Here is a 27,204-nt window from a genome sequence, read left to right on the forward strand (position 1 = left end):
GGAAGATTTATTTTAAAAAAACAGAGGGTGGGGGTATTGCCATACCCCCACCCCAAATAAATGGGGACAGCGTTGTTCTGCCCACCGGTGGGCAGATGGGGCAATTACCCCCGATCCACTCCCCGAGGGGGCAGAAAGCCTACTAGATGCCAGGGAATTAAAAAAAAAATGAAAAATAGTGGTGTGGTGGCTACCAACTAGTATGGGCATGGTTATGCCCCCACCCCAACTGAAGGGGGTAACAGTCTTTCAGCTCTCCCCCCACATACTAAAAGATTTTATCCCAAAGGCAAGCAAGAAGACATTTGATTATTTTGGGTTTTGGTTTTACATTTGGGCCGTGAGAGCTTGTCTAACTCTCAAAATCGTCCCACTTGGAATGGTGAGGGCTGCACTTTTTGGACTTTGGGACGCTGCCATGTAGAAAAATCTAGGAGACCTGGACACATCTGAAAACTAAACTTTGGGTGAGTCCAGGGTGGTCTGCTTCACATGAACCCTGCACCATTTTCTTACCCACAATACCCTGCAAACCTCCAACTTTGCTTGAAACACACAGACATTTTTCCACCAGTTTTGTGATGGAACCTTCTGGAATCAGCAGGAATCCACAAAATTCCTACCACCCAGCATTGTCACATCTATACCAATAAACATTTTGCCCCACTAGTCAGCCTAAAAACTTATTTTTCAAACTGCCCTTTTGGACCACCTTTGGTTCCCCCCTCAATTTCAACATGTTTTTGGCTCCTCCCTGTCATGGACCAAAAAGGTCAATAGCACTTTTTTCCATGCATGCTTTGGCAAAATTGACATATTTATGGGGTGTTGGGCGGTTTTCAATGACAGGCAATTGCATAGATGAGAGGCCTTCAACTCTCTTTCAACCCCTTCATAGAGATGAGAACACCAGACTCAATCTTGGAGAGCTTGTTTAGTGGCAACAATCCCACAATGTCCTTCATGGGCCACTTCAATAATCTGTTGTCACAGACTCTCTGGAATGACAGTTTGTGAACCCCTTTGGATAATTCCTTCATTTTTAAGCTTCTGGTATTCAATGTCGCTGATAAGAGTATGTTGTTTCCAAGACTGATGTGTAATAATGTCTTTCAGTTTTAACATCACTATCTTGACTCATGGCAATTTTTCCCAATGAAATAGCAGCTAGTGTGCCTGACTTCACAATGAAGTTTATGTAGGCCTCAGCTGTCTTCGATGGGCTACCTTGACACTGTATATGCACTCTGGAGAATTAGTCAGCAGGGTTTTGATTATACCCTGGATGATGCAAAATTGTGTAGTTTTTTTCTTGTAATTGTAGACCCCAATGTTCAATGTGCAGAGGCACCTTGGTTTTTGGATTGACAAAGATGATTAGCAATGCTTGATGTCTTAAGCGTGAAAGGTATTCCATATAAGAACACGTGGAAATGTTCACAAGCCCACAACACTTTCTTTTGCAGATTGTAAATAAGCACATTCAGTCTGGGACAAACTTTTACTTGCATAAGCCACAATATGTCTTCGAGCATGTGGGTGTCTGCTGTGCAAGCATTGCACTTAACCCAACTGGGCTAGTTTTAACAGCAACTTTGACATGTAGCTTTGGATTGAAATATGCCATTTCAGTAGTGTTTTCAATAGCTTGTTTGATTCTCTTAAAACTTTGCTAGCATTCATGCAACCAGTGAAATGAAACATTCTTTTTTATTAACTCTCTCAATATAGCACTCACAGTGTCAAAGTTTTGTATAAATCTGGAACAATAACTTGCCATGCCAAGGAATGAAGGTAACATGGAAACATCTTGTGGGGGACTGGCAGTTGTCAACACTTGTACTTAGATGTGACGCCATGCCCGCATCAGAAAAGATAGGACCAATGAATTTTAGTTCTGCCTTATTGAATTCACATTTCTCAGCATTTTATTGTTTACCCGGCATCAACAAGTAAACAACACACTTGCCTGAGAGCTTTGTTGTGTTCCTTCTGTGTGGCTCCGAAAACAAATATATCATTGCTATATTTGAAAGCATTCACAACAGGCTGTATTATACGTCTAATGAGATCTTGAAAAATTTCTGCAACTGATGAGACATCAAAATGTAGGGCCTGATTATGAGTCTGGAGGTCACTAGACTGCCAGACTCGCTGTGGCGGTCCGACTGACACTTTACAACCCTGGTGGTCTGACCTCCAGGGTACTGCTGTCTCCAACGGGATTGGTGATCCCAACAGGTTGACGGCAGGTGCAGGTCACTATCAGCCCTGCTCTGCAGACAGTGAGCATTGCAAGGGTGCTGGTGCACCCTGTGGGTGACAGTGTTGCAGCAGGCTCGATTACGACAATGCTGTCGCCACTTTCCCACTGGGCTGATGGGCAGAACCCTTGTTTTCCGCTTGTCAGCCCAGTGGGAAAGTCGAAGTGGGCCTGGCAGGGAGGTAGCCAGTATGGCAGCAACCTCCCCATCGGAAGTTCAGCGGACGGGTCATCCCATCGCCAAACTCATAATAAGGTCCTTATTCTTGTGTATCAAAACAGACCAATATATGTAGACAAGGTTGTACTGTACCTGTAATTCTCTGAGTTCCAACTGATGAAATCCTTTATTTAAATCAAGGTGAGAGAAGACCTTCACACCATTCAATTGTGTTATCATGTCAGTACTGTGCAGACCTGGATGTCGTTCTCTTTCAATTGCCTTGTTTGCTTGATGCATATCCACGCAGATGGGTATAGCTCGTTCAGTGACCTTTTTGGGCACTACCACCATGGGAGAAACCAATGCATCAGACCAGTAGAACGCTCAATTATATCATGCTTAAGTAATGATTCAATCTCCTTTTTAACAGCTTCTGGTAAATGAAATGCTGTTCTTCTGTGTGTTTGAGCACTAGGACGTACATCCTAATTAATATGCAATTGTACTTTCATAGTCTGAAGTTTTCCTAATCCGTGAAATACTGAAGGGAAATGACTTACTATTTTGTGATGAGCATTCTTATTGTAGTTCACTGAGATCAGCTGTGCTGAAGGTGAGTAAATAGGCACTTGATGCAGTTCTTGAAGTACATGAATGGGTCTGTGCGCTTTTCTTTTCTTGTGTTTCATAGTCACTACAAATGAACCTTTACTTTTCAAGGGTGTTGATGCAGTTCATGTGTACATGTTGGTTTTCGATGGCGCCAGTCGTGGTAATTGAAATAGTTCATTATATTTCTCCTCAGGCAGACTTTTCTTTGTCTGGTGTTTTCTTCACATGCAGCCAGTCCAACATGTGCACATTTTTCTGAGGTAAGCAATGACATTGCGCAATCATCTTCTTCACTTTTACCAACACTGATACTAACAAACTTTTTGACAGTAATGTAGATGATGATCAACTTTGTTTGGTGTTGATTTGTCTCAACTGATGTCGCTTGGACTTGTGGGCATGTGTTGAGCATCACTTCTGCACAGTTCGATTGGCCAGTTTGTCTTCTTTCCGTGATGCACATACTTTTTCCTTCACCCTGCAAACCGTTACAAAATGTTTCTCTTTATCAAAGTCTTTGCATATCTGTCAATCAATCAATCAATCATTGAATTTATAAAGCGCTCTACGTACCCGTGAGGGTTTCAAGGTGCTAGGGGGGGAGGGGGGGAGCAGCTGTTACTGATCGAAGAGCCAGGACTTGAGGAGTCTTCTGAAGTTGAGTAGGTCTTGGGTCTGTCGCAGGTTGGTAGGGAGGGTGTTCCAGGTCTTGGCGGCGAGGTATGAGAAGGATCTGCCGCCGGAGGTCTTTCGTTGGATGCGAAAACGACGGCGAGGGCGAGTTTTGCGGAGCGGAGCTGAAGGGTGGGGGTGTAGAAGCTGAGTCTGTTGTTTAGGTAGGCTGGTCCAGTGTTGTGGAGTGCTTTGTGAGCGTGGGTAAGAATCTTGAAAGTGATCCTCTTGTCCACGGGGAGCCAGTGAAGGGAATGTCGCTGTTTCGAAGGAGATGTTGATGATCTTCCGTAGTTGGGGGGCGATGGTAGAGTCGGCTTTGTTGTATACGTGGTGGGGACAAGGGTCTGACGGAGAACCTGAGTGGATGGAGTTCATGATCTTGCATGTCTCTGTGTCATTGACGTTGGTCCAGGAGGTCAGGTGGTTTGCACAGGTGGAGTTTTCGGGGGTGGGGTCTGGCGTGGGAGTGGCGTTGAAGCTGTCGTGGATGTCAGTGATCTTCCGGTGGAAAAAGGTGGACAGTGCGTCGCAGTTCTTGGGATGGTGGGATGTCGTTGACGTTGGCGCTGGGGTTGGAGAGTTCTTTCACAATGCTGAAGAGCTCTTTGCTGTTGTGTGCATTGTTGTCCAGGCGGTCTTTGAAGTGGGCACGTTTGGCTTGTCTGATGAATTGGTGATGCCTGCGGGTGGCGTCCTTGTGGGCTGTGAGGCTGTCAGGTGTGTGTTCGAGGAACCATTCCTTTTTTAGTTTCCGGCAGTCGCGCTTGGAGTTCAGGAGCTCGTCGGTGAACCAGGTGGCTTTTCTTCTGGCTTGATTGTCGGTGGGTTTCTTGAGTGGCGCGAGGTTGTTGGTGCAATCGTTGATCCACAGTGTGAGGTTGTGGGCGGCGGTGTCTGGGTTGGTGGGGTCGGAGAGTGGGTTCTGGGCGAGGGTGTTGGTAAGGTGGTCTTCAGTAACTTTGCTCCAGCATTGGCGGTGTGGTTGTTGGGTGCGGTGGTGCTCGGTATGTTTCTTGTAAGTGAAGTGGGTACAGTGGTGGTTGGTCCAGTGGAGTTCGGTGGTATGGTTGAAGGTGACGTGGGCGCTTGAGGAGAAGATGGGATCAAGCGTGTGGCCGGCGATGTGGGTGGGTGTGTTGACGAGTTGTCTGAGGCCGTGGTTGGTGAGGTTGTCGATCAGAGTTGTGGAGTTGGTGTCGTTGTTGTTCTGCAGGTGGAAATTTAGGTCCCCGAGGAGGATGTAGTCTGTTGAGGTGAGTGCGTGGGTGCTGGTGAGGTCGGCGATGGATTCGCTGAATGGTTCTCGTGGTCCGGGAGGTCTGTAGATGAGTGTTCCTCTGAGAGTGGTGTTGGGGTCGGTGTGGATACGGAAGTGTAGGTGTTCGGCGGTCTTGATGGTGTCGTCCGTGTGGGTGTAGACTTTGAGGGTGGATTTGTGAGCGATGGCTATTCCCCCTCCGATTCCATTGGTGCGATTCCTTCGGATGATCTTGTAGCCGTCCGGGATGGCTATTGCGATGTCGGGCGCCGAGGAGTCGTTCCACCAGGTTTCGGTCAGGAAGGCTAAGTCTGGGGCGGTGGAGTCGAGCAGGTCCCAGAGCTCGATGGCGTGCTTGCGTGCGGAGCGGGTGTTGAGGAGTATGCAGTGGAGGTGGTTTGTCCCGGTCTTTGTAGGTTTCCTTGTTCTGTCGCAGGTGAATTTGCAGGTGCGGCAGGAGAAGGGTCCGTTGGTGTTCCTCGGTGAGGACTGGAAGCATGCTGTGATGTGGCCAGGATTGAGGGCGTTGAGCTGGTCGGCTGTGTAGCAGCGTCTGGAGGTGCGGGGGTCACGCAGACCAGAGGGGGGTGGCGCTGGGCACGGTCCAGGCGCGGACGGGTTTGTGTCTGGCATGCCTCCGGCGCGCCAGCTGCGCAGTCGCGCAGCGACCGCCATTAAGAAGGGGGGTGAGGGGGGAAGAAGGAGCAGCTGGGAGGCGGGAGTGAGCGGGGAATGGGGGCGCGAGGGGGGCGGGGCCGCAGGTAGGCAGCGGCGGAGAAGCGGCTCGGAGAGAGCGGGCAAGGGGAGTGCACAAGGGGCAAAATCAGGCAGAAAACCAGGAAAAAGGCACAAAAGGAAATCGGAAGAATAAATGGCACAAAAAATCAAGGCACAGAAAAAACAAGTCACAATTACGAAACGGCACAATGCACAAGTCTAGCAACGCTTACCAAAGCCCACTAGATACCAGGGATGAGGCGCAGACAGATGCCTGCGGGTGGAGGAGGGCATCGAACAAGCGAACAGCCGCGTGGGAGGGGGTCAAGGACACGGGCACAGCTAGGTGGTGCTGCGGACATGGGGGAGCGATCTCCTGTCCAAAGGCAGGTCAGGGGTCACTCTGTGGGACATTTACCTTTGTGTGGAAACGTCAATCCACATCTGAAACACAAATTATTTTTCTGTGAAGACATCACCTTGCACTCTTCAGCTCTGTGTATTTGCTTGACTTTCATGTTCATGACTGACTCACTTTGGGAACCTTCGTCCTCCATGTCAGCAGTTTATTGAACAGCACACTGTTCTGCTCTGGCAGATATGAGAAGTCACTCCAGACTTAGGCCCTGATTTATACTTTTTGGTGCAAAACTGCACCAACGCAGTTTTGCACCAAAAAGTTTAGCACCTGCTTGCATCATTTCTGAGCACTAACCGGGCACCATATTTATGGAATAGTGCAAGCCAGTGCAAAGGGTATGCTAGCGTAAAAAAAAAAAAGTGACGTTAGCCGAGTGGGTCTGGCGGTATGGAAGAAGGGGGTTTTGCACCAAAAAATTATGCTAGGCTGGTTAGAGGCAAAAAAAAATGACTCTAACCAGCCTAGTGTCATTTTCTGATGCAAACCATCCATACCACATGACTCCTGCCTTAAAAAAGGCAGGAGTCATGCCCACCACCCCAAAGGCCAGCACAGGGGACCAGGGTCCCCTGGGCATTGCCATTGCACCCAGTGCCATGTAGGTGGGCCCACTTCAGGGCCCCCAATGGTACTTAAAAAAAAAAAAAATACTTGGAAATAGGCCCACAGGTCCCCTAACGCCTGTCCTGACCCAGGCGTTAAATAATGGCATTATTTGACCCCTCCTCCTCCGTGCATGATTTTAACACAGGGGGATAGATATGGCGCTAAGCCCATAGAGTCATTTTTTGCATGGGAATGCCTACTTTGCATCTCATTGACGCAAAGTAGGTTTCCACAGCCAAAAAATGACTTTAACTCCATAAATTTGGCGCTAAACGGTCTAGCGCCAAAGTATAAATATGAAGTTGGTTTTGCACCAAATTTGCATTAAAAAAATGACGCACATTCAGCGCAAAACAAGTATAAATATGCCCCTAAGAGTTTCTTTCAGCATTCATCATCTGACAGGCATTTGTCAATAACTCTGATATTTATTGCTTCTTCGTCATTAAATTAATTGAATCTGCAGTGTTTTAAGAGCATATTCAGTCTCTCAACAAATGTATCTATGGTTTCACCAACTCTTTGTCGTTCTTGACTGAAAATGTGTCTTTTGAATCTACATCCGGCTTCGGATTGAACATGAGACTCAAGGCTTCTTTCATTTGATAGTACATAACTTCATCCGCTTCCTGCATTTTCTTTACACCATCACCAGCAAGATTCTTGAGGTATATGATATTATTTTTGTTCTCTTTCTCTTCTAGTGCATCAATAATATAATCAAACGCCTCTATCCAGGCAGTTCCTCTAACACCAATATTTTTCATTTTGGCAGTATTGAAGCATTAGTGGTTTAAGGAAGGCGGCAGCATTGTATCTGTTTATGGGATTGACTGCGACTGTGACTGGAGCACTTTCCAACTCCATTAACAGTTCATAAGGATCTGTTCCATTCATACTCTCTGCCTGGCCTTTGACATGCTAGCCCCAGAGTAATCTTTTATGCCTGCTGGAAATGTGGCCTCTTTCTTTGTCTCCCTTGAAAGAACAACCTTCTACTGGGCCCTCATCGCTACAGATGTGAACAGCCCTATAAGCAGAACCCCAGGCACTACTCTTGGGGCCTCTTTCAGCAGCAGTATGATGACTCTCTTTAATCAGTTCTAGTAAGCACATGACCTTTTTTTTGTATCTGATTTGCTTCTTTTTCAGGTGTTCTTTCGCGCTTTTGACACCTGGTTGATATCTGCTTCGCAGCACTTCTGATTACAGTGTTATTGTGTAATATGCAGTCACTATTTGTTGCCGATTCAAAACATGGTTGTATCAGCCTTCAGCAGTAGGGCTCCATATACTATACAGTTTTATATTGCCTAGCAGTGCGGTACCTTTCTGTATGGCCTTGCTACCAGTTTCTTGACCAACAGTGCTAGACTTCTCAGTGAAGCTTTCTTTATCTTCAGGTGCTTCACACTGGCTGGAGTTTCGTTTGACTCCACATACGCCAAACGTCGATCTTCTGCACTTTGACTAAGCGACATGTGACATGATCAAGCAGTGTGCTTGAAACATGGTAAACAAGAAGAGCACTGTTGATCTTTGAGTTACTTATCTCTTATTTCATCACTAGTTGTAGCGTCCTCCCTAGCCTGAGTAACCACCAATGAATACGCCATACATGGAGCTATGTATTACACATCTTTATTCATCTGTGTGTAACCGCAAACTCATCATTCTAAACTTGCCTTCACTTCACCACATTCTAACACTTTTGTCATCACTCTACAGAGTCTTCCAGGGGCCAAAAGGGTTCAGTCAAACACACTGATGCGACACTCCACGTGATACTCCAGGAAGACCATGTTTATGAACTATGCACCCGGAAGTTGGAATAGTCTCAGATGTACCCATTGAGGCAACTCACGCAAAAAGAATTGATTGGCCTTTGGGTTTGATATTAAATGATAAAATAATTCCACTCATTTGAAAAGCCTTGTTGCACGTCCACACAAGGAGGAACCACCTACTCTTTTGTCAGACTTTCTCAAAACAGTGTTGAAAGCTAAATTGAAATAAGTGCTGAGAGTCTTCTACCTTCCCCAAATGTAGCAAATATCAGAAGCTTCAGGACCACTGGCACAAGAAGCTGTTTTGTTAGATGAGAAAGCATGGCTTTGGCCCACCAATGCCCCCAACTCTCACCTTATCTTATGTATTAGCTTTCAACATGATCCCTTTGTTCACAGTCAGAGAGGAAGCCATAGGTATAGATTTCATAAACACACGACCTATCTTTCTTTAAAAATAATCTACTTGCTTAATTATTGTTCTCTGAATCTCTGAATCATATCAGTAAACGAGTGAATCAGTTCTGTAAGTGAATCAGTCATCCTTTCCCTACCTTAATCCACCTGAGACACTTATGCTCGATTTGTAGGAATTATTTTTATTTATAAGCAAGAGTAATACAACCTTTATCATCTGAAATAATTACCCATGCATAAGTAAAAACATTTCAGTATAAGTAGGAAAATCCAAGTTTTTAAAAATATGTTTGTTTATTCATTATTTTTCATTTGAGTGTGTATATCTTTATGAATCAAATATGTAACTTTGGTACACTTCACACATCACATCCCTGTAAACTATAATACATGAGCTAGTTAAGCTCTCCTACAAGATTTAAAAGTATAGAACCATCAATAATATTCTAACAAAAATTTTGGACTTAGTAGCAAATTCATAATTTCGGTTATTTCCAGTATATCTACCACATCACCTACTCTTTGTGTTGTGTTTCAGGTTGCTTTAATGACGTCTCGGCTTCTTTTAGATTCACAGTTAAGTGCAGATATCTTTATTCTTTCTTTCTGATTACTCCTTTATCCATGTAGTAACTTCTTATCCCTGAGGCTCCTCAAATTCTCTCAGGATCCCCATTGCAAAAGTTCTGGTAGTGGTCACCTATGTATTCCATGTCTCTCCTCCCCATGCAGTACCCCACATTCGTTATGACTCTTTTTTTGCCAACACCATGGCTAGATCCAAAATCCTTTTACCAGCTTGCTTATCCCTGGGGAGAGGTAATAGACTCAGGATACACCTGTAAAATCCCCAAGTTCATTCACTAAATGAATATCTCTTTCAGCATGCCAGTGCTTACATATATTTTGCTTTTTAAAGAACAAATTGAAGACTGTTTTTGTTTTCCATCCCCATTCTCCTGTGCTCTGCATTTAGTTCCAATGAAAGCAGCATTCTTCTATTGCAAGTTGATCCTATATACCTTCTCTGTAAGAGACAGCACCTTTTGGCAGTCCATTTTGTGTGAGCACAATTTCTCCACAGCTAAGCTTCAGTTGAGTTAAAAAATCTTGATGTGCCCTAATGTAGTTGCCAAATGTTACAGCATCTATCCCATGAAACCTTATAGTGTTAACTACAACATTGTAACAGTGGGAACCATCAACCTCACATCACATGTTGAACTGGTCAAATTCAAAGCAACAGAATAAAGATAGGTAACCAAAACATGTTAAAGAGAAGCTATACGAGGCTCCCCGCTGTTACCATGGAATATGCCATTACCTTTCAGAGCACACTGGTAGTTACAACTTTCTGCCATGTGCCCTATAGGCTACCATACTTTTGGCTTGCTCCAAGCTTAAAAGTCTTCCAATTGCAGATTTAGCAGTCAGTACATGACTTCACCAACCCTCACTCAAATGCCTTCTTATTTACCTATTTGAACATTTGGAAAAAAAGATGTGGACTTAAATACTTAGGGGAATATTTACAAGCCACTTTAGGACCTGCCCCGCATCAAAAGATTGTAAATATGCCCTATAGTCTCAAACTTATCATTGGCCTTGAAAATGTCTTTTGTGATGAAAACACGTGTAGGCTGTAGTAATTTCTCAACTGATTCTGGGAACAAGCCTACGTTACATAATTGTCTTTCTTGTGACCTAATACCAAAATGTACATGCGCCTTCGTCCTGCCCTCAACATAGTAACAACGTTTTCTGTTCCGTTCATATCATCTGTGATTTTCTGACACCTTTTTGGAGTGATAAATATTTGATAGTTAAATATGTGCTTACTGTTGGGGTGCCCCGACAAATCCTACCCACGACATCTTTGAGTTCTGGCCACATTAGGTTGTACTGTGAAGCCTTCCTGTTCAATGTCAAGTATGTGAGCACAACTGATATCTCCCATTGATTAAGAACAATGTTTTTTTTCAAGAAAAACTATTACTTATGTCCTATAGACCACTAGTTAATTACTTATTTGTGAGCATGTACCAATAACAGGGAGGTTTCCACAACGGGGCTCCCAACGACACCAAAGATGACAAAAGAAAAAATTTACTTGGCTATGTTGTCACTCACGGTAGCAAGGACAAATATCTCCAGGTGGTCATACACACTCATGTATATTATTTTTGTTGATTATGGTGAACAAGGCCAATGTTCCCTTCAAAATGGCAAGCATGTGGTACAATTATTTTTTTACACTTCAGACTACTTAAATGGTAAACTTAACAGTATGAGCAAGTATTGGTTTCAGCTGCAGATTCTGAATGCAAGAAATTAAATAGCTCAAAATCAAGTCTGCTCCTGGCCAGTACTAAGAATATGAAACATTCCAACTAAAGAAGCGAGACTTAATCCAAAACTACCTTGAAATTATTATATTGACACATTTTTCAAGATCTACCTAATTAATGAAGTAGTCCACCTCTTCCTCGTGGACTTCATTAAAGAGTCGCAGCTGCGACCTGGCTTCAGAGGTAGAAAAATCTGTGCCGGGAACACCGGGGCACCTAGTACTTATCAATATCAATTTGGGCTCCAATCTCATTGTTGTTTGTAAATATTTATTACACTAACCGTGAATGATATTAATGTATTACAAAATAGAGTACGATCAGCTGAATATGACCCTCCCTGGCAGGAGAGATAAGTACAAATTTTTATCAAATATATGTTGGGTGCATACGTGCAGGTGAGAGTGTGTATATGTGGGAGAGAATGCGTGTGTATTTTTGTGATAATGTGTGTAAGTAGAAGCAAGCATGTGTGAGCGAACGTAAAGATTAAATGGTGTGGGATGGTGCTCCTGCTACTCCTGGCCTTTTGGTGATTGAGGTACATGCTCTTTCTCGTAACAATATTACTTTATTTTACTAAACTGTTATTCTCCAGTTATTTATGACTTGCTCCAGTGCCCTTGCGACTAGGTCAGCACTCTAAAACTATAAATAATAATTAAAATAAAGGGGTGCTTCAAGGTGATTTCATGTGTAATTAGGTGCTGTCTCAATATATTGTTCAGTGATTGGATCATTCAATCTTTGATCTCTGGAGTAGTGTGAAGAATGGAAAGTAAAGGAAGTGTTGGTACTCACTGTCTCACAGACCCTGCTGTCCTGCTGAGAAGCTCAGGTACCGTCCTCCTAAAAGTCCCTGCAGTCCCGCAGAGGAGTGCCGGTACTGTAGCTCTGAAAAACAAGAAGCGGTGGTTCTCAGAGAATGACAGTACCAGCCCATTCAAACCCCTGCTTCTTGTTGATGGCAAGGTGACTACTCTTCATAATCATTGAAATTAAGCCCTCTCCCTGAAATAGCTACTTCTAGGCTTCAAATATACGGTTTAGTCAACACTCCTATCCACCCATGACTTCACTCCATAGCAATTACATGTTTATGACAAGCAAAATAGGGGTTCTACCCACCAGTATTGCAGAAGAAGCCACACAAAAGGGAATTCTACCACTCCAAAGTCTGGTAGGTCTATAACAAGGATCCTGGTGCTTCAGACTCTTACTGTGTGATTTACTCTTCTATTAATGAAGTACCCATTATGTACCCATTGAATGTTGTTTATTGACATAAATCATGTTTTTTCACCTTTTCCTCCAATATGGGCCACACCGGTTAGACATGTTGTCACCAGAGGACATTTTCTGACATACTTCCCCTGCTTATCTTACACCTGATCTTCCTTTAGTTATTCCCGTTCAGGAAGCCTTCAGGTTGACAAACATGCAATCAAATAATCTCCTCTGGTTATAATGTGCACACATGGGTGATACAACTATGGAATCAAACATAGGCTGGGTGTCCAAATATTCATTGCATACTGGAGTAGCTTTCCAAACCTACACATTGCATAGATGACTCATGTCAAGGAATTGCTCTACTTGTTCAAAGACAACCAAAAATGATTATTTTGTAACAATGGTTTGAGCTTATAAAACCCAGTGGCGGTGGCCACTGGACTGATAAACTTAAGATTATGGGGGTCATTACGACCCTGGCAGATGGCGGAGAACCGGCGGTAAGACTGCCAACAGGCTGGCGGTCTTACCTTGGGGAATTATGACCATGGCGGTTACCGCCATGGTCATCCGCCGGTTCTCCGTTCTGCCTGCCAGGGCGTAGACGACCACCGGGCTGGAGATCTGGGTCTCCAGCCCGGCGGCCGTCACTATACCACCGGCAGTATTTGGACCTGGCTTACCGCCGTGAATTTCCAGCGGTTTGAACCGCCATGAAATCCATGGCGGTAAGCACTATCAGTGCCAGGGAATTATTTCCCTGGCACTGATAGGGGTCTCCCCCACCCCCCACCCCCACCCGACTCCCTCCCCTACACCCCCCACCACTCCTGCCACCCCCCAAAGGTGGCAGGGCACCCCTCCCCACCCGACCCCCCACATCACATAACTCACACACACCTGACACGCATGCAGGCACCACCAACACACACACGCACACACCCCGACATACATGCCAACATCCACACACACAGTCAGACACGCACACCCACATTCAAACATACACGCACACATCCATACAGACATACCCACAGACATACACGCACTCATTCCCATACACACAACACCCCGCAAGCATAAACGCACTCACACACCCCCTCTACATACACACACGCACACCCCCATGCACGCACACAACACCCAACACCCCCCCACCCTCCTCCCCTAACGGATGATCGACTTACCTGTTCCGTTGATCCTCCGGGAGGGGACGGGAGCCATGGGGGCAGCTCCGCCGACGCCACACCGCCAACAGAACACCGCCACGGCGAATCACAGGACGGTGTTCTGTTGGCGTGGCGGTGGAGCAACCTCCACTTCCCCGCCTCCCGCCAGTATGGCTGTTGGCGGCTCTCCGTCCGTAAAGGGACAGAGAGCTGCCAACGGTCATAATAGGCCGAGCGGCAAACCGCCTGCTTAGGCGGTCTTCCGCACGACGGTCCCTCGTCGGTCTTGAAAAAAGACCACTGAGGTCGTAATGACCCCCTATGTGTCCATTGATAAGGTGTGTTTTGGTTTGCCAATAACGTTGGTGCCATTTAATGAATCTTGATGAAACTTTCCAAATATATATCAAATTTACTTTAGCTCCTTCCTGGAATGTTCCTGGAATGTTTTTGGTGTGATCTGTCAGACAGGATCTGAGAAAAAAGGGGGGCCAAAAGCGAATTTCCCTTACATTTAGCATAAACTTATTTAAGCAGTGCTACTGTGAAAACTGCTGAACAAAATTCTGTTTCTCTGGTTATACGGAGGGCAAGAACGTATATTGTTCCCGCCGGGAGGGAACAGCATGAATAGCTGCTCCCTCTGATCGGGAGCAATATTTATCTCCTGCACCATGCAGGGAGCTGGCTTGGGCTTCCAGGGCGCCTGGGGCTAACCAAGTGGCCAAACATGTAGATTGTGGGTGCCCCCGGGTAGGCACCGGTGCACCCCCCCTCTGGCCCTTGGGGATGGGGTCCTAAGGGACTAAAGAGATTTGGGGAGGGTGGCTGTATGGGTTCTGTTCACTTTAAAGTAACATGGCCCTGGGGGATGAGGCCCCTGGTCCTGATAAGTCTTGGGGAATGGGGGCCACATGGCCCCCCTCTCCTTTTTTATTACATTTGACCCCAGGGAAGGGTTCCCTCAAGGCTGATAAAGCCCAGGGAGGGGGACTGCATTGCCCCTCCCTTTTTTACTACATTTGGCCCCAGGTATGGACTTCCTGGGTCCTAAAAAGCCTTTGGGAAGGTGACATTGCAGCCTCCTCCCCTTTTTGTACTGTATTTGGCCCCAGGGGATGGGGAACACTGGGCATATTAAAGCTCAGCGAAAGGGGCTGCATGTCCCCCTTTCCCAAGAGTGTGGCTCCAGGTGATAGGATCCCCGAGGCCTATTCAGGCTCTGGGATGGAAGCCACTTTTTTGTTGAATTTGGCCCCATGTGATGGGGTTCCCAGGGCCTATTAAGGCTTCGGGAGGGGGTTATCAGCATGCCCCCCCTTAATGTATATGTTTTGGCCCTGGGGAATGGGGGCCCTGGGACCTGATTCCCAACCCTTGGCAGACACTGAAAATCTTAGTGGGGCCCTGTTAGGGGGCCCCTGCAGTGCCCAGGCCCCACGACACCCGTTACCGCCATCCTGTTCCTGGCGGCGAAAACTGCCAGGAACAGGATGGCGGCAAGGGGGTCGGAATCCCCATGGCGGCGCTGCAAGCAGCGCCGCCGTGGAGGATTCCCCAGGGCAGCGGGAAACCGGCGGAACACCGCCGGTTTCCCGTTTCTGACCGCGGCTGTACCGCTGCGGTCAGAATGCCCAGGGATGCACCGCCAGCCTGTTGGCAGTGCATCCGCGGTCCCCGGCCCTGGCGATCCATGACCGCCAGGGTCAGAATGACCCCCATAGTATAGTGATGTACTGTGTATTATCATGCAGTGGATTGGCAGAGATAAACCAGTATTCTGCTGTACATGCATAGCAGAAGGCACTATGGCCCTCATTTTAACCCAGGCGGTCTTTTGAGTGGTGTAACACTCCAACAGTCTGGCGGTACATACAACCATGGCGGTATGAGCTGCCAGCCGGAGATGTCAATCTGGGACCCAGAAACCCACAGAGTACCACCGGTGGCATTATGGGCCGGCCTATCGCCATGGTTTCTGTGGCGTTAGTAACGCCATGAAAACCATTGCGGAAGGCCCTACCGGTGACAGGGAATTCCTTCCCTGTCACCGGTAGGTGCCTCCCCCACCTCCCCAACACTCACCTGACAACCCCCACCCCCCTCCATCCAAACCCCCCAAGCCCCCTGATTGGAATACCCTCCCACCCCCTCTGATACAGGCATTCACCCCCCATAAATTCACACACATGCACACATCACTCCCCCACCCCCATTACAGTCACAGCACCCCTCTTCTCTCATACACGCACACATTCACCCACACGCACCATGCATACACCCATTCACGTACACTAGGATATATGCATTCACTCATTCACTGGCATACACACATTTACTCAGTCACTGGCATATACGCATTCACATACGTTTTCGTCCACCCTCCCACCCCCTGTCTTGTTGGATACTCGACTTATCTTGGGTGAGGATGTTGTATGGCAGGGAACGGGAAGGGGCAAATTTGCAGCCAGCAGAACATCGCCAGGCCGTATTGCAGCTCAAAATACAGCTGGCTGCGTTCTACTGGTGGGGCAGTGCAGGTGGTAGCAGCACCATGTCACCACCGTCCGCCAGTATGAACACTGCCGGATTTTCGCCCTTATTGTGGTGGAGGTCAGGCAGTGCTCATAATCTGGCTTACGGATGGTCGACGCCTCAGTGGTATGGTGGAGGCCATCACTGCGGTGGTAGGCAGTTATTACCACCAATGTTAAAATGACCACCTATGTTATTGGCTAATGGCTGTGTTCAACAAAAGGCAGCCATGTAGTTTTTACCCAGCTAAGCTGCATTCTGTGCTCTGCATTTTGTTTTACAGTCTTAGAGATAGTTAAGTATTAGGTTTTATTGTTGTTCAATAACTATGACCACTTTATTTAGGTGGAGATTTCTATTTATAATTTTCTATATATTTTATAGCAGTATATAAAACAGCACTATTTTTAAGTAGCATGGTAATTTGTAGATATTACAACGCTACACCATAACCGTTCAGTGCATATTTAAATATGTAAAAATTATAAAATACACTTTAGCACACTATGTCCCAGATTTACAAGAATCCGGCGCATCAGTACGGATACGCCAGAATTCTTGCGCCCGACACCGAACAACACCACGGGTGTGTCCTATTTACAATAGCACATGTTAGGCCAATAGCCTCAATATTTTTTATGCTAATGTGGCGCTATGCTGCACTAGCATCAAAAATGTTGATGTCAGTGCAGCAAAGTGCACGGAGGCCCATTGACTTCAATAGGCGTGTCCTTTTAACACCTGCTTTGAGTGGGTTAAAAATTATGCCAAAAATGGCGTAATGAAATCTTGTAGATTTCACTGTGCCATTTTTGCGGGTCTCCTAACCCTGGAATGCCCCCTTGCATACATTATGCCTGGCGCAGCGAAAGGGGTCTCAAAATGGCGCAATGCATGCATTGCCCCACTTTGAAAAGATTTGCCTCATTGAGCCACATTAGCATAAACAAAAATGACGCTAATGTGGTGCAAGGTGACGCTATAGCCTTGTAAATCTGGCCCTATATTTGTAAAATATAGTGTACTACAGTGTATTTTTAATTTTTAACATATTTTTCTTTTTTAATATTTGGTACAGTACTGCGGTACTCCTGAGGTAGTACCACATTACTCCATACATTTTTTAAAATATATAGAAACATAAATATTTGTATCTACCTATTACCACTTTACTTAAGAGGTAATAGGTTCGTAAAAACCAGCAAACCTAATGCTTCCCTACTCCTGATGGCATAATGCAGAACATAGCCAAACTAGACCTAAAAAACAAGATGGCTGCCCTTAACTTATATAAAGGCAGTCATTAGCCAATCACCTAATGAGTTGTCATTGCTATGTACTGCTATACTTCCACAAAATGCCATGGTACTACTGCAACAGTATATACCGCTAAGTTATTTTGCCTTATACCTTAACAACCACTAAACAAATTTAGTTCCTGTCTGAAAATGTATCATCTACATACTATTCTGTACCTACCAGTAAAATTCCCTGCAATTTTCATTCTACATCCAATACAGAATTTTATGTAAAATGCATTGGGGTCACAATGTGCTTTGGGGCGCACCTTTTTTCTTTGCGCCCTTGATCGTATGCTGCAAAACTTTACATACACTTGTAACGTTTAGGGGGTAATGGCTCTGCAAAGTTCCGCAGAGATTCGTAAAACGGGCGCATATACATTTCAATAAAAAAACAAAGGTTAAAGCTTAAACTACACACCAAATTCTAAAGTTATAGTTATAATTTTCATTTATAATTCATCCATCACCTTCAAATGACTATGTTGTGGATCTTGTTACACACTCTTTTCAGCTCGCTATCCAGACAACACTAACTCGCCACCATGCATTGTGTTGTGACAAATGATGCAATTTGAGAAGTTATAAGTTTGTCATGAATGCTATGATTTGACATGCCATAAATGATTAAGGCCCTCATTATGACCCTGGTGGGTCGGCGGTGAACACCACCACATTATGAGTGTGGTGGGTTGGCCTCTACCATCATACCACATCCCGCCTGTATTGCCAGGGTGGTTGTACAGCCGGACCGCCGGTGCTATCATGAGTCGGCTTTCCACCAGGGATTCCATGGTGGTAGTTACTGGTGACAGGACATTTCTTTCCTCTCACCAGCAGGTGACTCCCCAACCCCCCCTGCAATGCGAATACCCACCACCCCACTTCCATACCAGAAACCCCCACCCCACCCTTCCAGTACCGCCCCCCCTCCCCATCCCCCTCTAAAAAGGCACCCCCTCCCCACATAAGCATACATGCACCCACACACCCATACGCACCCCGCACACACTCATTCACCAACACTTACATACACACATTCACCCACACGCACCCATACCCGCATTCACTCACACGCATCCATAAACGCATTCACTTACACGCATCCATACTTGCAATCACTCACACGCATCCATACACGCATTCAAACACCCATACACACACGCATTAAAACATGCATTTAAACACACACATGCATACACACTTGCATTCACACATGCAGACAACACCCACTCACACATGCACACACAACACTCCCCACCCTTCTACCCCAATCCCGTTTTAGACAATCGACTTACCTTTTCAGTGAGGAGGTCGTCTGTCAGGGAACAAGAACAGGCGCTTCCACTGGCAGCAGTGCTTAGCCATCAGGACACTGCTAGGCCGTATTACAGGTCGTAATACGGCTGGTGGAGTCCTGTTGGTGGGGCGGGGCTGGTGGTGGAACTGCCCCTGCGCCTTCGACCACCAGCACGACTACTGGAGGATTTCCACCCAAATTGTGGTGGGAATCCTTCAGTACTCGTAATATGGTGGTCTGGCGCCTGTGACTTCGGCGGTCTTCGGAAAAGACCACCGAAGTCATAATGAGGACCTAAGTATGGAAGGGTATAAACAGTGCATGGAAAAGGCATGACTTATAGTTAATGTAGTGTGGTGAGTGAGGTGACAAGACTGTGTTTGAAGGTGCGTGACATAGCAATTTGAACATGGTGCGTAAATTATAAATTGAAGTTACAATTATAACTTTAAAATTTTTAATGTTTGTATATTTCAAGTTGGGTTTCTAAAGAAAGAATACTTGACATATTTCTGACTATAAATTATCCTTAAACGTTGTTTTTTTCACTGTTTGTTAATGGTTTTTATTTTTTAATAAAAATGTGTTTCAAATTGCAGTGTGGAGTATCATTGGTTGGAGTGCATTATGTAGAGTGTAGTAAGGTTTAGTGAAGGAGAGTCTTGTGCCATAGAATGTGAAGTACTGTAGAGTTCAATAAAGTGGAGCTGAGTAGAGTGGGTTCAAGTAGCATACAGTCGAGTAAAGTGTGATACAGTAGAGTGGAATGTCCTGTTGTACAGTGTAGGGGTGAGTCAAACAGTAGAGCTGAGTGTTATAAAGTAGAGTGTTGTTGACTATTGTGTCATAAAACAGTGTGTGGTGGAGAGGAGTGTCAGTGTGTGGAGTGTCATAAAGTGGCATAGAATGTAGATGAGTGTTGTAGAGTGCAGTGGCATAGTATGGAGTTCAGTGGAGTAGTGTTGATATAGTTTAGTGTTGATGAGTGCATTGTTGTGCCATAGAGTGGCAGAGAGTCTCGAACAGTGTAGTCCTGTACAGTGAACTATTGTTTTTTGTGAGAACACAATGCAAGGTAGAGTGAAGGGTTATAGTTAGTGTTGTCTGGTTAGCAAACTGAAAAGCATGTGTAACAAAGTCCACTACCTCTAATAATTTGAAGGTGGTGGATAAATTGTAAATTAATGTTATGACTATGGCCCTCATTACGAGTCTGGTGGTTGCATGACCGTCAGACTCGCGGTGGCTGTCCCACCGCCAACAGGCTGGCGGTGGGATCGCCACATTATGACTGTGACGGAGCCTCCACGGTCGGACCACCGACACCGCCAGGCTGCCACCAGCCGGTAACCTGGTGGTCCCTGTGGTTTTAATCAGCTAGGGCAGCGCTGCTTGCAGCACCGCCCTGGGGATTACGAGTCCCCATACCACCAGCCTTTCCATGGTGGTTTTTACCACTGTGGAAAGGCTGGTGGAATGGGGGTGTTGGGGGCCCTTGCAATACCCTTGGCATGGGCATTGCAGGGGCCCCCAAGCACAGCCCCGTTGTGCATTCCACTGCCCAAATTACGGGCAGTGGAATGCGTGACAGGTGCTGCTTCACCCACCACACTGCTATATTGGCGCCGGCTCCATTAAGAGCCGGTGTCAATGTTAAGTTCAAGTTCACCGAAGGGCCGACGGGCTGAAACGCTGTTTCTGCCCGCTGGCCCTGCGGTGAACTTCTAATAGGTCCAACAGGGTTCAGGACGCACAGGCGGCCTGAAGGCGGAAAGAGTTTGGCAGGCGGTCTCTGACGCTTTCCAAACTTGTAATGAGGGCCTACATCTTTAGAATGTTTAAAGTTTGTGTAGTTTAAACTTGGTTTGTATAGAGAAAATATGTTTTCCTAACTATAACTAAGCTTTAACCTTTCTTTTTTTCCATTGAATTTCAATGTTTTTTAAAATTTTAACTAGAATTTGTTTCAAATCCTAGAGTCCAGTGTCGCAAGTAGAGAGTTATTATGTGGAGTGCTGCACAGTACAGTTGAGGAGAGTGAAGTAAAGTCTATTGTCCTACACTGGAGTACTGTAGATTGGAAATGAGTGGAATAGAGTGTAGTTGTATATTGTACAGTGTAAAAAGGTGTTATGTAGCGTAGTGGTATGATGTCTCACATAGTGGAGTCAAGTATCGTAGACAGGAGCAGCGAGTTGTAGAGTGAAATGGTGTATCGAACAGTAGATGTAGCGTGTCACAGAGTGGAGTAGAGTGTTTTAGAGAGGAGTAGTGTGAAATAGAGTATCATAGAGTGGAGTTTTATAAAGTGTAGTGTTATGGAGTACAGAGGAGCACAGTGTTGTAGAGTGAATGCTGTGTCAAATAGTGGAGGCCCATATCGTAGAAAGAAGATGAGTGCCATGTCATCGAGTGTCATACATACAATGTTGTAGAGTGGAGTTTCATATAGTGGAGTAGAGTGTCAGGCAGTAGAGTGGCATAGAGTGAAATATAGTACAGTGGAGTAGAATGGGATAAAGTGGAGTAGAGAGGAGTATAATAGACTGGAGTACACTGGAGTGGGGTAGTGTGGAGTGTAGTAAAGTGATAGAGTGGAGTGGTGTGTCATAGACTATAGTGGCGTAGAGTGCAGTATACTGGAGTGGGGTAGCATACAGTAGAGTAAAGTGTCATAAATTGGACTGCCATGGTGTACAGTAGAGTCTGTGTGGTGTTGTACAGTACTGAAAAGTGATGCAGACTACAGTAGAGTGGAGTGGCTTTCAGTCTAGTTGATTTTTGTAGAGTAGTGTACAGTACAGTACAGTGTGGTACATACACTGTTACAGAGTACAATGGCATAGAGTGGCATAGAGTAGCATACACTGGAGTAGTGAAGTAGAGTGGAGTACTGAGTCAGAGTAGAGTGGAGTAAGGTGAGGTGCAGTGGCATGCAAAGAGTTGAAAACAGTGTTATACAGTAGACTAGAGTGTCATAGAGAAGAGTGTTGTACAGTGGCATACAGTACAGTACAGTGTTGTACAGTGGAGTGAAGGGGTATAGCAGGAGTAAAGTGTCAGAGAGTGACACACAGTGTAGTAGAGTGTTATAGAATGGAGTTGCAAAGAGTACAGTAGTGTGTGAAACAGTGGAGCTACGTAGAGTGAATTGTTGCATAGTAGCGTAGAGTGAGGTAAATTCTCGAACAGTGGAATAGAGTTGAGTGGAGTGGTGTAAGGTAGTGCGGAGTAAAATACAATAGAATGTATTGGTGTATCATAGAGTAGAGTGTCATGAAATGGAGTGCATTGGTTAAGAGTAGGTGTAAACTGTTATAAAGTGGAGAGGGGTGTTGTACAATAGAGTGGAGAGCTGTGTTGTATAGAAAAATGTGGTTTAGTATACTGGCATAGAGTAGAGTATAGAGTTGGACAGTGGAGTGTACGGTGATAGAGTGGAGTAGAATGTCGTACAGTGCCATGAAGTATGATAGACTTTTGGAGTTATACAGTGGAAGAGAATGTCATACAATGGAGTGGTGTAGAGTGGAGTGGCATACACTATAGTGGCATAGAGTGGATTACTGTAAAGTGGAGAGGCATACAGTGGAATAGCGTACAGTGGAATACTGTACAGTGGAGTGTAGAAGAGTCCAGTGGCATAGAATGGAATAGCATAGAGTGGAGTACAGTGGAGTGGCGGTGAGTGAAATAGGGTAGAGTGGATGAGGGTAGAGTAGGGTGCCATACATTGAAGTGCTGTGGAGTTGAGGAAACTGTAATAAATTGGAGTGGTGTATCATACAGTAGAGCGGAGTGTTGTGTCACACAGTGTTGGAAACCGTCATAGAGCGGAGTAGAGTGTTTTACAATAGAGTGGTCGGGCATAGAGCTAAGTGCAAATTTGGACAGTGGAGCGTACAGGGATAGAGTGGAGTAGAGTCCAGTAGAATAGCATAGATTGTTGTAGGGTTTTGTAGAGTGGAGTTATAAAGAGTACAGTAGTGTTCAGTGGAGTGGTATAAAGTGAATAATGTAGAGTGAAGTAGCATAGACTGGAGAAGCGTAAAATGCAGCTGCTGTCTGGAAAGTTTCAGGGTGATCCATCAAGCGGGAGCAGAGAAAAAGAGGGTACTCCCTAAATGCATTTTTCGCATTCATTTTTCCATAGGGATTTTGAACAGCGAAAGCGCCAAGACCACTGGACGGAATTACATAAAATTTGGCAGAAAGGTAGGTCTTTTTCCAGAAAGAGGCCTTTTTGTTATTTGGTGTAAATCTGTTCAGTAGCTTTAGAGAAATTAATGAAAATCAAAATTTGTATATATAGGGTTGCGAAGGATTCGCAACCCCTCCTGATCTTGTGCTGAGATCTGATCGGCTGACAACACTTCAACAAGGAAGTGTTGTCAGCCATGTTGGGAATTGGCTTCAGCTGAGTCACAGAAAAAAGTGCAAAAAAACAAAAAGAACCAGGGTAGAATCTTAGCTGTGGTGCTGGGGTCCCACAGGGACCCCCATAGAGAAAAAAGCATGTTTTAAAATTTTCACAGAGATTTGACGCAGATTGTGCAACTTTTATTTTTTTTAAATGAAGCGCGGGCTTCTGCACTTCAAGCCCTCAATCAATCAATCAATCAAAAAATTTATAGAGCGCGCTACTCACCCGTAAGGGTCTCAAGGCGCTGGAGAAGAGGGTTTGGGGGGGAGGGGAGGCTGATTACTGTTCGAAAAGCCACGTCTTGAGGTTTTTTCTGAAGAGCAGGAGGTTCTGAGTCTTGCGGAGGTGGGTGGGGAGGGAATTCCAGGCCTTGGGGGCGAGGTAGGAGAAGGATCTGCCTCCGGTGGTGGCGCTTTGGATGCGGGGGACTGTGGCGAGTGCGAGGTCGGCGGAGCGGAGGTGGCGAGTGGGAGTGTGGAAGTTCACTCTTTCATTGAGGTAGGTTGGTCCAGTGTTGTGGAGGGATTTGTGTACGTGGATGAGGATTTTGAATGTGATCCTCTTGTCTATCGGAAGCCAGTGAAGGGATCTGAGGTGTGAGGAGATGTGTTCATGGCATCAGAGGTCCAGGAGGAGGCAGGCTGCTGCGTTTTGGATCCTCTGGAGTTTTTGTTTGAGCTTGAGTGTGGTACCAGCCTAGAGGGTGTTTCCGTAGCCTAGCCTGCTGCTGATGAGTGCATGGGTGACGGTCTTTCTGGTCTCTATGGGAATCCATTTGAAGGTTTTTCGCAGTACGCGGAGGTTGTTGAAACAGGAGGAGGTGATGGCGTTGATTTGCTGTGTCATGGAGAGAAAAGGGTCCAGTATGATGCCGAGGTTGCGTGCGTGGTTTGAGGATGTTGGTGGAGAACCTAGGGCGGTGGGCCACCAGGAGTTGTCCCATATGGTTTTGTTGGGGCCGAAGATGATGATTTCAGTTTTGTTGGAGTTGAGCTTGAGGTGGTTTGCTGTCACCCATTTGGCAGTGTCAAGGAGTCCAGCGTGGAGGTTGGTTTTGGCGGTGGTAGGGTTTCGGGTGAGGGAGATGATGAGCTGGGTGTCGTCTGCGCAGGATATGATGGTGATTCCATGTGGTCGGAGAATGTTGGCGAGCGAGGCAATGTAAATGTTGAAAAGGGTGGGGCTGAGGGAAGACCCTTGGGGGACTCCGCAGATGATTTTGGTGGCTGTGGAGTGGAAGGGAGGGAGGCGGACTTTCTGGGTTCTTTCGGTGAGGAAGGAGGTCAGCCAGTCTAGGGCCTTGTGTCGAATACCTGCGTTGTGGAGACGTGTGCGGAGTGTTTGGTGGCAGACAGTGTTGAATGCAGCGGAGAGGTCCAGGAGGAGGAGTGCGACGGTCTCACCCTTGTCGACTCTGGTTCTGATATCGTTAGTACATGCAATAAGGGCGGTCTCAGTACTGTGGTTCTTGCGGAATCCAGACTGGGAGATGTTGAGTGCATTGTTTTCCTATAGGTAGTGAGACTGGCGGGTGTTCACTAGTTTTTCAGCGACCTTGGCGGGGAAGGGGAGAAGCGAAATTGGTGAGTTGGTGAGGTCATCAGGGTCTGCTTTGGGCTTTTTCAGGAGTGCAGTGACTTCTGCATGCTTCCAGGGGTCTGGGAAGGTGGCGTCGTCGAAAGAGCTGTTAATTATGTCACAAAGCTTGGGAGCGATGGTTGGGCTGGCTTTGTTGAAAACGCCGTGGGGGCAGGGTTCCGAGGGGGAGTCTGAGTGGATGCAATTAATTGTTTTTTCAGTTTCTTCGTCATTGGTAGGGGCCCTGGTGAGTAGTAGGTTGGGGGGGGTGAGTCTTTGCTGATCGTGTCAGTGGTGTGGGTGGCGGGTGCGTGTGGTGTGAAGCTGTTGTCTATGTCTAAGATTTTGAGGTGGAAGTGGTTGGAGTGGGAGTCGCAGAGGAGTTGTGTGTGCGTGGGGTGGATGTTGCTGGCTTTGGGTTTGGAGAGCTCTTTGATGATGGTAAAGAGTTCCTTGCTGTTGTCTGAGTTACTGTCTATGCGTTTCTTGTAGTATGCTCTTTTGGTGGTGCGTATGAGTTGGTCGTGTTTGCGTATGGTGGTTTTGAGGGTGGAGAAGTTGGCGGTTGAGGGTTCCTGTCGCCAAGCTTTCTCTGTTTTGCAGTTTTCACGCTTGGAGGCTTTGAGTTCAGTGGTAAACCAGGGGGCGTTCTTGATATTACGGGTGGTGATGTTTCTTCTAAGAGGGACGAGTGAATCTGCGCAGGTTGTGATCCATTGTGTGAGGTTATGGACAGCAATGTTTGGGTCGCTGGTGTTGGGGGGGTTCTGAGCGAATTGGGCATTCAGGTGTTCTCTGGGGATCTTGCCCCACATGCGGTAGGGTGTGGTGTGTTAGTGGTGGTGTGTGGGGGGTTTGGAGAAGGAGAAGTGGACGCAGTGGTGTTCAGTCCAGTGGAGTTCGGTGGTGTGAGTGTAGGTTATGTGGTTGCTTGAAGTGAAGATAGCGTCTAGTGTGTGTCCTGCTGAGTGGGTGGGTGCTGGGACCAGTTGTTTGAGCCGAGGTTCGTGCGGTGATCTAGAAGGGATGAGGAGTTGTGGTCGTGGGGGTTCTCCAGGTGAAAGTTAAAGTCACCAAGGAGGATGTAGTCTGTGAAGGTGAGGGCGTGAGGGCTGGTGGTGTCAGCGATGGCATCACAGAAGGGGGGGCGAGAACCTGGTGGTCTGTAGATGAGGGTTCCTCTGAGGGTGGTGTTGGCGTTTATGTGAATTAGGAAATGCATGTGTTCTGCGCTGTCTAGGGTGTTGTGTGTGTTGGTGGTGACCTTAATGGTGTTTTTGTGTATAATGGCGATGCCACCTCCTGGTTTGTTTAAGCGGTCTCTACGATGGAGTTTGCATCCATCTGGGGTGGCTGTGGCTATGTCTGGCTCAGATGAGGGGGTTCATCCAAGTTTCCGTGAGGAAGACAATGTCTGGTGAGTGTGATGTGATAAGGTCCCAGAGTTCGATGGCATGCTTGTGTATGGAGCAGGTGTTTAGGAGTATGGAGTTAAGGTAGTTGTGGGGGCTGCTGTTGTTGTGGTGCGTGATGGTGTTGGTGTGGGGGGTGTTAGTGGTGTTGTGGGGTTTTTTGGTGTGGGGGTTTTTGGTGTTGCTGTGGGTTGTGGTGGTGTTGTTGTGGAGTGTGTTAGGGTTGTGGGGCTTGTTGGTGTTGGAGTAGTGTCTGTTGGGGTGGGTGAGGACTGTGTGAGAATCTTCTGCGTTGATGTTGTGGTATTTGTTGTGGGGAGCGTTGGGGTTAGTGTGGGGTGTGTGGGTGTTTCTGGTGTTTGTGGGGGAGCAGGACCGGCAGGCATAGCAGGTGAAAGGTCCCTGCGTGTGTTTGGGGTTGGCTTGGGTGCAGGCGGGGAGTAGTCCTGGTTTGAGGGAGTGGAGGGTGGTTGTTGAATAGTGTTGTCTGGGGAGGTCTGGGTTAGGGGGACCAGTGGGACTGGCGCCGGGCGTGGTCCAGGTGCGGACGGGCGCAGACGGGCTTGCCTCTGGCGTGCCAGCGGCGCGGCCGCGCAGTGGCCGCCATTAAGATGGTGAGGTTTGAGGGTGGAGCAGCTGGGAGGCGGGAGGGAGGGCCAATGGGTGTGCGAGGGGGGCGTGGCCACAGGGGAGGCAGCGGCAGGGGGAACAGTGACCGTCCGGAGCCGGTAGCAAAAACGGGCAGTGAAAAACAGGCAAAACGAAAGATATACAGGGGGGGCAGTGGGGCAGAGACGCGCTAAGCGATGAAGCGCAGAAAAACACAAAGGGTCAGGACAGATGAGCCTATAACAGATTTGACGCTAAAAACTGCAAAATAAACGGCAATACAAATTACAGAAACAAATTACAGCAACACAGAAGGATTATTATGCGACAAAAGCAGGGAATGCCTACCACTAGGCACCAGGGAAGAGGCGAAGGCGGGT

The 27,204-nt window shown here is 46.6% G+C and overlaps 1 protein-coding gene across 3 annotated transcripts in view; it reads right to left on the reverse strand.

The window, feature by feature from the left end:
* The window catches only part of HTR4 (5-hydroxytryptamine receptor 4), a 1,500,331-nt gene that overhangs the window by 47,034 nt on the left and 1,426,093 nt on the right, over nucleotides 1-27,204 (reverse strand). Inside the window, exon 7 of one of the 3 annotated variants that reach the window (XM_069244598.1) lies at nucleotides 12,069-12,161. The exons of the other annotated variants lie outside the window; for them this stretch is intronic. Within the exon in view, the coding sequence (XP_069100699.1) occupies nucleotides 12,069-12,161 (93 nt within the window). The remainder of the gene's footprint in view (nucleotides 1-12,068; nucleotides 12,162-27,204) is intronic. 3 annotated transcript variants of the gene reach the window in all.

Source organism: Pleurodeles waltl, chromosome 7 (assembly GCF_031143425.1).
Source record: "Pleurodeles waltl isolate 20211129_DDA chromosome 7, aPleWal1.hap1.20221129, whole genome shotgun sequence".
NCBI classification, from domain to species: domain Eukaryota; kingdom Metazoa; phylum Chordata; class Amphibia; order Caudata; family Salamandridae; genus Pleurodeles; species Pleurodeles waltl.